The following is a 9,876-nucleotide window of genomic DNA, read 5'->3' as shown; positions in this document are numbered from 1 at the left end:
CTCTGAAGAATATACACATGTAAGGGCTGTTAGCATTACCTTCAAGCTCCCCAGTCTAGTTTCTGCAGCCTCCTCAGCAGGGTCCCTCCCCAGGCCAAGGAATGACCAAAGCAATCCCATCAGGTTGACCCACTGGAGGTGGGGGGACGGGCACCGTCCCAGGCAGCGGGGAATCTAAAGTGAGTGCAGTAAAATAGGCGTCAGTTCATTCCCTTTTATATTAATAATCAAAAGGAACATCTTAACTTCAAAAGAGTTTAAGCTGCATTCATGTACATCCTTACTTGTACCTTGTGAGATAGGTGTAATCATCCTCATCTTACTTGTGAGAAAACTGAAGGTCGAAGTGAGATTTCATGGAAGGAAGAAGCCATGCTTCATGTCCGAGCTCAGCTACCACCTGTGTGACATTTGGCCAGATCACCTGAGCCCTCAGTTTCCTCTCCTGCAAAATGGGGGTGAGTGTTGTATTAACTCAATGGTTAAGGTAGGTATTTAGTAAGACAGGGTATGACACTGGGACTGGCCCATCCTGGAGGGAACCATGGGTCCCTCTCCACCATATCTGGTCCAGATTCTCTGCTCTCACCCTCATGTCCAGAGACCTTGGGGGGCTCTAAAAAATGTAAGAGGGGGGCTGGTCAGTTAGCTCGCTTGGTTAAAGAGTGGTGCGGATAACACCAAGGTCAAGGGTTCCGTTCCCTGTACCGGCCACTTCCCCCCAACCCAAAAAAAGCAAGAGGAATGAAGATAGATGGGCTGGCTGGCATCTGCCCCTGCAATAAACTGGGCAAGAAACAGAGTCTTGTGCTGAGAATATTAAAATGTCAATTGACAAAAGCAGGCTCCTTCCAGATCTATTGATTAAACACAATTATGGGATCAGGCCAGAATTGAGACTAGGAAAGAACAGGGGGTCACCACCCCAAACCCCATTTGAATTCTCACAGTCCTGCTTCTCCCCAAAGACTTCCCCAATTGGTAGAGAGTAGAACTGAGTGGGCAAGGTTGTGGGCATCCTCAGGAACATCTGCCCTGGTAACTTTACTCAACATCTCCAGGTACTGGCAGCTTCCCTGGCTAAAGGTCCACACACAGCCTGCCTGGAGCCAGAAAATGCTGGAGGCACGAGCCTGGGGAGCAGCTACAGAGATGGCCTGGGGCCTCACTCACATTCCTGGGCCTCCCCATGAACAGCCCTTCCTCCCCGCCCCCCCATTCCTTCTTTTGTACTTATTGGGCACCTGTTATATGCCAGGTTCCAGGAGCAACAAAGATAAATAAAACACTCTCAGAGATCAATAAAACAGTAATGATTCTAAAGATAATAAAAATAAAATTAGACATATCTAGCAGTTATTGAGCACTCACTGTGTGCCAAGCTCTGCACCAGGCATTCGCTCATGGGTGCCCCACTGCACCCTCTAAGAGATGTGGGGATGAAGGGACTTGGGAGCACACAGGGAGCAAGCTGTTGGGGACAAGAGCTTGTCTATACATGCTTCTCCATGGGGGGAAGCAGAAGAAAGGGTTTTCTAGCAGATGAAAAGAAACAGCAAGTGCAAAGGCATGAAGGTGGGAAAATGGTGAGTGTGCATGCAGGGGTCGGAGGGAAGGGCTGATACGAGGTCCCCGTGCAGTGGGTGTTTATTGAGGAGATGATAAATAATCAGACCTGTGCCTTGAGAGGAAGCCTCCCGGGGTCTGGATGGAGGGCCCAATCCAAAAGAGATTTCTGAGCAGAATCTCAGGACTTTGGTGGCTGTTTCTCAGACAGAGCCCAGCTTCATCAGCCTGCTGTGGGAAGGTGCAGCAAGCACCTCCAAAGCAGCCTGCTGGGTCTCAACTCATCCTCCTCCCTTGAGCCTGATCCCTCCCTGGGCTTCCCTACTGCTGTCCTCTCCTGCTCCAACCCAGGTCACAGTAGTCCTCTTTCTCTGTCCACTCCCAGGGCACAGGTATATCTTTCTGTGATGGTGTCCAGGCACGTCTCTGATCCATTTTGTATCCTTAACCCCTCAACTTGAGCTCAACCAGTCACACCCCTCTTGAGACTGCAATGCTCTCCCCGGAATATTGAGAGAAGTTTCTGAGGTTTGGGGGCCTCCTGAACATCTCAGGTTAAGAACTACTGAAGGGGAGCCCTGAATCCAGTTGGTCTTTTTTCTCCAGACAGTTGTTCACACCAATTGGTAGTTAATCAATGAAATGTGGGCATTAGGGAGCAAGACAACTGCTGTATTAAAGGACTTTTCATCATTTATTTAGAGTAAAAATGACATTCAAGGTTTCAGAAATGACTGAAACTTTGGAATTGGAGTCAGATAAATCTGGGATTTGGATTCTGACCATGTGTGGACTTGAACTGGGTACTTAACCTCTCTGAACCTATTTCCTCATCTGTATATGAGGATGAAATAATGCGTGTGGTGTGCATAGCACAGAGCCTAGCATGTAATAAAGAGCATCTATTGTTATTAATATTTTTGCCTCAGCTAAAGCATTGTGTGGAAATAGTCATGTGTTAAAACTGTCCTCTGATCCACATGGTGCACCACTGAAAAATAATTTATTAACAAGCACTGAGAAGTAGTGAAATTTCTCTTGTAGATACTTTCTTCTATAAACATCTTAGAAGGTGTTATGGATAAAATAGATTCACTAAAGACTGTAACAGGATAGGGAGAAAGGAGCACACTGATCAGGAAGCATTTTACGGGCCAGCCGTGGCTCACTGGGGAGAGTGCGGTGCTGATAACACCAAGGCCACGGGTTCGGATCCCACATAGGGATGGCCGGTTAGCTCACTTGCTGAGCGTGGTGCTGACAACACCAAGCCAAGGGTTGAGATCCCCTTACCAGTCATCTTTTGAAAAAAAAAGGAAACATTTTACAACTGATGAAAAGATAAAGATTATGTGAAAAATTATTCAGCCTCACCAAGGATCAAAGAGACTGTACTCCTGTCATAATAAGTCTTTTCCTTCCTTCCTCCTTTCTTTCCTTCCTTTTTTCCTTCCTTTCTTCCTTTTTTTCTTCTTTCTTTTTCTTTCATCAGAGTAACAGGGATGACAAGGACATTGTGAATTAGATACTCTTATAAATGGCTACCAGTAGTCTAAAGGGGTACCTCTTTCTTCTTTTTCTTTTTTTTTTTATTCCTTTCCTTTCTTTTTCTCCTCCATCCTTTCCTTCCTCCCTCCCTCCCTTCCTTCCTCTCTTCCACTTTAATTTTTTATTATACAAAATTTCAAACATACACAAAAGCAGAGAGAGCAGGATCATGAAGATCCTTCCACACACCCATCACTCAGCTGCTACTTTTGTTTTGTTTCTGCACCTGTTCCCTACCCCACCAATGCAGTTTGTTTGCTACAGCATTTTAAAGTAAATTCCAGACATCATCTCTCCTGTAAATATTTCAAGAGAAAATATCTCTAATAGACAAGAACTTTTTTAACCAAAATTCCATTATCACACGTAACAAAATTAGTAATCATTCTTTAATATTAAAAATACACCTGTTTAGGAAGTGATTTGGTTATATGCATAAAGAACATGTTCATACATTGGGACCCAGTAACTTTGTTTCTCCTTTTCTACCTAATTACATTTAAAAGTTTGTGCTGTAGCCTTATTTGTAAGAGAAAATGCATAATTGGAAAAAACTTAAATGGCTAGCAATAGTAAATGAAGGTATATTTATGCAATGACATTTACAAAGTTTTAAGGTTAAATGGCAATGTTTACAGTTAATGCAACTAAAACGAAGCAGGATTTAAAATTATGTGTTGTGTGAACTTTGTAAATACGTGTATAAAAGATCTCACTGAGCATTGGTGATAGTTCAGGCACCGTGCAAAAGTGTTCATTCAAAAAATAGGAGCATTATTAATGCCTCTTACAGATGAGGAAATTGCTGTTCAGAGAGATTAAATAACTTTCTAGAATATCTATCAGCTAGTAAATAGTAAATTCAGCTGTGGGCAAAACCCCAGTTTTGTCTGACCTCACAGCCCAAGATTTTAACCATTATCCTGTCCCCCTGGGGCATCAAAATGTCAGCAGTAGTTGTCACTGTTTGAGCAGTGCAATTATATATAGTTTTCTTTGTCTTCCTCACACTTTTCTTCATGTTGCAACATTTTCTACTGAAGGCATTATTAATTTTATATTAGAAAAAAGATGTTCACATTGCATATTTAAAATTTCATATTTAAAATTAAGGAGAAAACATATTTGGAACATGTGCTAGATAAAAGAGCTAACATCATCAATGTACGAAGAGCTCCCATAAACTAATGGAAAAAAAGATAGCTCAAGAGAAAAAGATGTAACTAGGAAATCCAGTGACCAATGATGTAAAAAATATCCCATTTCTTGCTAGTAGCCAAGCCATTGCAAATTAAAACTATGGTTAGATACCATTTTCCATCCAGATAGCTCAAGAGAAAAAGATGTAACTAGGAAATCCAGTGACCAATGATGTAAAAAATATCCTATTTCTTGCTAGTAGCCAAGCCATTGCAAATTAAAACTATGGTTAGATACCATTTTCCATCCATCAAGTTGGCAAAATTAAAAATTGATTATATCCATGTGCTGTTGAGGAGAGAGGAAAAGAGGCACTATCACCCACTGCTTGTGGGATGGAGACTGTTGACCCTTAGGAATAAATTCTGGTAGTTTCTATTAACACTAAACACACATACCATTTGGCCAGCAATCCCACTTGTAAGATACTGTCTTACAGAAATAAAAGCATCAATATGTAAGGATATATGTTCATGAATAGTTATTGCAACCTTCTTTGTAGGGAGAAAATTGGAAAAGCATTTTTATCCACCAATAAGGAAATAGTTGAATATCAGGTATCTGTTGAAAATAATTAAATCTATAAGTAATGGCCGGTGGGGAGAAAGCAAAGATGTATTGTGTGCAACCTCACTACTGAAATGTGGCCTGCACTCCGGCAGCACTGGCATCGCCTGGGAGCTCGTCGGAAATGCAGGACCTTGCCCCCAGCCCAGACCTACTGAACCAGCATCTGCATTTTAGCAAGATTCCCTAAGGGAAGCACTGGTCACAGTGTGATCCCAAAGGGAAAGCTTTTTCACATATTGCAGCAAATGTGGATAGTCATCCATCAAAATCTAGCCTCTCCTTCTATACTAACAAACCCCTCATTTTTAGCTGGGCACATAGCCACCCAGAATAAAGGTTTTATTTCCCATCCAGCCTGCCCTGTGGTTTGGTGTGCCCAAGAAGACATGACTGGAAGTGAAGAATATCATTTCTTCATTATGCTCCTAAAAGGGATTGTACCTGTACCCTCCTGGGTGTTTCTTGCATTCTGCTAACTGAAAAATGTCAACAACTAAATTAGCCACTATTAGTCACCCCAGGCTGCCGTAATAAAATACAACAGGCTGGGTAGCTAAAACAACAGAAATTTATTTTCTCACAGTTCTGGAGGCTGGAACGTTCAAGATCGAGGCCCAGCAGGGTTCAGTTTCTAGTGAGGGTGCTCTTCTGGCTTGGAGATGGCTGCCTTCTCACTGTGCCCTCACATGACCTTTCCTCAGGGCACACACATTCATAGAGAGATCCCTTTCTCTTCCTCTTCTTACAAGATCACCAATCCTGTCAGATTAGAGCCCTACCCATATAGCTCATTCAACCTTAATTACCTCTTAAAAGCCCTATCTCCAAATAGTCATATGGGGGGTTAGGATCTCAACACATGAATTGCGGGGTACACAGTTCAGTCCACAGCAGTCCCTGGGACCCATAAATGAAAGCCACAGCAAAGATGTCCTACCCTCCTAGACTGTCTACCTCTGAACAGTTAGATGAGAGAGAAATAAACTAGCATGTTGGGCAAGCCACTGTGTTTTGGTTCACTTTGTTACATGGCTTAGCCTATTTCCTGACTCTTACATTTACACATTTACATAAGCTCCACTGAGCAAGAAGAAAAGCATGTAACAATGCCCTCTGAACTGTTACCACTGATTGTACAAGGTTGGGAGTGTGAAAAAACTAAAACAAGCATATTGAGGGGGAAAGTTATCCAAGAGCACCTCAAGTCTTACCATCACACCCAATATCTAGATGACTATAGGAAACATGATTTTTCTCACTTAGTAAGTAAATGCCTAAAACAGTAAGAATCGTCAGCAGGATTCAGTTATAATGCAACATGAAACAAATTTCAGTTTTCCATACACATCCATTTTCCCTCCCTTCCTTGCTCCCTCAGTCCCTCTGAAGTGGTAATGCTGTGCCCCAGGGCAGGCCAGGTAGCAAGGTAGAACAAGGACAGTCCCAGTGCTGTTGGAACATCTTTCTAGTTTTATTTTCAGTCCCCCACTCTATATTCCAAGACAGAGAGCAGTGGACATGAGATTTCCACACACCCTCGGAACTGCCCTGGGAAGGTGTCCTCCCCTCCCTACTGGTAAAATGGCATCAAGGGCCCCCACCGGTTCAAGATGGGGAGCTTGACTGTAGGGTGATGAGGACAGGGGCAGCCGGGCAGTAGAAGGTAGCCTTTGCCCTCCTCCACAGCAGGTTGGTGCTCGGGCTCCAGGAGACACGGCAGGTCAGCACTCTGGTGCACCTGGTTCGGATCGCCATAGGCCAGGTGCAGAGCATGGGAAGCCGGGTACGTGAAAGGGCAGATGCTGGTGAACTTGCACTCATCCTCCATGGTGGCCTCACGGTCCTGGGATGGGAAGAAGCCGGGGAGTCCCAGGTCTTTGGCAGTCATGTAGGGTCTTTTGAAGGCACGGTACCCATCCGCTAGCTTGGGGTTGGGGTTGGGGATGGCCCTGTAAAACTCTTTGTCCCGGAGTTGGGTGTCAAGCTTCACCTGCTGTGGAAACAAATCACACATGAATGCAGGGCTGAGAGAGGCACAAGACGATGATGTAGCCACCTTGGAAGCATCCAAGGCAGAGCACAGCTTTCTTTATTTTTTAAAATTTTAAATTAGAGGGGCCGGCCCATGGCTCACTCGGGAGAGTGCGGTGCTGATAACACCAAAGCCATGGGTTCGGATCCCATATAGGGATGGTCGATTAGCTCACTGGGTGAGCGTGGTGCTGACAACACCAAGTCAATGGTTAAGATCCCCTTACCGGTCATCTTTAAAAAAAAAAATTTTTTTTAAATTAGTTTTTGGATGGTAATATATACAGGGGTCTTCAAAAAGTTCATGGAAGGATTTGTATTATCTTTTAATTCATTTTTTCATGAACTTTTTGAAGTACCCTCATATAACAGAGGGACATACTGAAATAATACCAATGGGTTTATAGTGAAAAGTAAGCCTTTCCCACTATATTCCTCCCTCAGTTTTCATCTCCAGAGGCAACCACCATTATCAATGTTTTTTGTATCTTTCTAGAAATATTTCATGTGCATATAAACATATATGTGTATATCTCCCTTCCCCAGTTTGTACATAAATGATGCATAGTATTATATTCCATTCTGCACTTTGCTTTCATTAAATAATGTATCTCAGAAATTGTTCCATCTTTTTTTGTGTAGATCTTTCTATTTTTAGAGGAAATGCCTCAAAATAGGAAAGGATTTCTTACACTTCAAAAGAGAAAAATGCTAAAGAAAAAGACTGATATATCTGACTACATTAAAAATAAGAATTTGCATTCACTGAAGGAGAGAGGGCACACACCACAAACTGGAGAGTTTTGCCAGCTATATAAGTGACAAAAGATGCCCAGAGTATTTAAAGGACTCCTACAAATTAATAATAAAAAAAAAGACAAGCAACCCAATATAAAAATGGGCAGAAGACATGAACAGACATTTTACAGAGTAACAAATCTCCATAAGCAAACGAAAAGATGCCCAAGCTCATTAATAGTGAAATGAAAATTATTACCAATTTTTTTTTTTTTTTGGCAACTGGCCGGAACAGGGATCCAAACCCTTGAAGTGAAAACTATGACCACAGGAAAACGTGATTTCACACCCACCAAACTGGCAAAAATGTAAAAGTCTGACAATAACAAGTAATGGCAAGATTGAGAGTGACAGAAGTGACAACGTAAATTGGTGCAACCACTTTGGAAAGCAGTGACTTTACCTAATACGCTATGACAAGCAATTCCATCCTGGGATGGATAAAGTCTTTCACGTTAGGATGTGTCTCATCTTCCTCGCAGCACTTGAGAGTAGGCAGAGTCGGAAAAAGCAAATAACCCAGGTGTCTACTAATAGGAGAAGGGACAAATGCATCGTGGCATAGTCTCGCAATGTAACACTACACAGCAGAAAATGAAGAATACATCACAATGTTTAGCAAAAAATCAAAGTTATGGAAGGGCACGAACAGTATAATCCAATATATAATAATGTTCAAAAGGGCGAAACTAAATAATTTGTTTAAAGGGATACATACATACAGGGTAAAACTATTTTTTAGAAAAACACACACAAGGGAATGATTAACCCAAAATCCAGAATATTGGCTTCCTTTTGGGGGTGGGGGGTGGAAGTTTGGAGGTTACACAGGAGGTTCTGAGGAACTGTTAATGTGCTGTGTGTTAAGCTGGCTGATAATGGGCACATTGGCATTTGTTTTATTTCTTATGTATTTATTTTTTGTAAAGATGACCAGGAAGGGGATCTTAACCCTTGACTTGGTGTCGTCAGCACCACGCTCTCCCAAGTGAGCTAACCGGCCATCCCTATATAGGGATCCAAACCCGTGGCCTTGGTGTTGTCAGCACCGCACTCTCCCGAGTGAGCCACAGGCCAACCCGGCATTTGTTTTATAAGTGTTCTTTAAACTGTAAATGAATTCCTTACAAATTTTTGTACTCATGACACATTTGATGTACATTTTAAAATGTACACACAGACACACACACACACACACAAAAGATCTCTAAGTCAGGTCTCCTGGCATTGGATGTTGTTCTGAATAAGTGACCCAAAGTCCACATTCACAATAAAAATAAAATAAGGGTAATTTCAATGTACAATTGAATGGATGATAAGACTTGAGTGCCTTCCTACCTCTTGCGGTGTGACCCTGGAGTATTTGTGCTTCCCGTAGGGTTTATAGTCGACCATGTAGGAGCTTTGGTATATGTCTAAATCCACAGGGGCCTGAAGGGCAAGAGATAATACAAAACAAGAGATCTCAGCTTGCCATTCTTTGACTTAAGGCCATTTGATGGCTTCTGGTTGTTTGCATGCTGAATAAATAACTGAACCCCCAGAATATTGTAAACATTTAGTTCTCCTCTGCTTGTTACAAAAAAAGAACCCTCTGTCATTCAAGAATGATGACCAGAGGGAGCCCCAGGGAGTCTGCCCTCTCTTGCAGCTGCTTGTTGAGGCTGCCTGATGCTGAGATGGTCACAGGGGACAGAAACCCATCACTCACCTGTCTGGGGTACACCACACCTGCCATGGCCAAGGACCTAGACACAGAAAGTTGGTTAGCCCTGTTCTGCCACAGGTGGGGAAATAGCCACTATCCCTACAGCTGTGTCAATCAACCTCCTCCCACGACCACTGGGCTCCCTCCTGCATATCACCCCATCATCCAGGGGTTGGTGGTGACCCCAGGGATAAATGGGCTGGTGGACAGGGGCCCTGAGACAAAGGAGCTGGAGCAGGACTCAGGAGGAATGAGAGCTGTTTATTTATTTATTTATTTTTGTCTTTTTTTGTCTTTTTCCGTGTCCGGCAACGGATCGCAACCCTCAGTGTTGCCCCTGTACCAGACCGGGGACCAGCAACGGGATCACAACCCTCGGTGTTGCTCCCGCGCCTCACTCAGCCAGTGAGCGGGAACTGGTCCGCATGTGGGATCCGAACCCTCGGGCGGGAGCG

At 43.2% G+C, this 9,876-nt stretch overlaps 1 protein-coding gene across 1 annotated transcript; it reads right to left on the bottom strand.

Moving 5' to 3' along the window:
- Positions 1–6,454: 6,454 nt before the first annotated feature.
- Positions 6,455–9,451, bottom strand: TEX37 (testis expressed 37). The gene is made up of 3 exons (XM_008585748.1): positions 9,425–9,451; positions 9,052–9,144; positions 6,455–6,877 (listed from the first exon to the last, which is right to left on the bottom strand). The coding sequence occupies exons 1-3, from the start codon at positions 9,449–9,451 to the stop codon at positions 6,455–6,457; spliced, it is 543 nt and encodes a 180-aa protein (XP_008583970.1).
- Positions 9,452–9,876: the final 425 nt, after the last annotated feature.

Source organism: Galeopterus variegatus, unplaced genomic scaffold, assembly GCF_000696425.1.
Source record: "Galeopterus variegatus unplaced genomic scaffold, G_variegatus-3.0.2 Scaffold3697, whole genome shotgun sequence".
In the NCBI taxonomy this organism is placed as follows: domain Eukaryota; kingdom Metazoa; phylum Chordata; class Mammalia; order Dermoptera; family Cynocephalidae; genus Galeopterus; species Galeopterus variegatus.
This window is presented reverse-complemented; position numbering and strand designations above follow the sequence as displayed.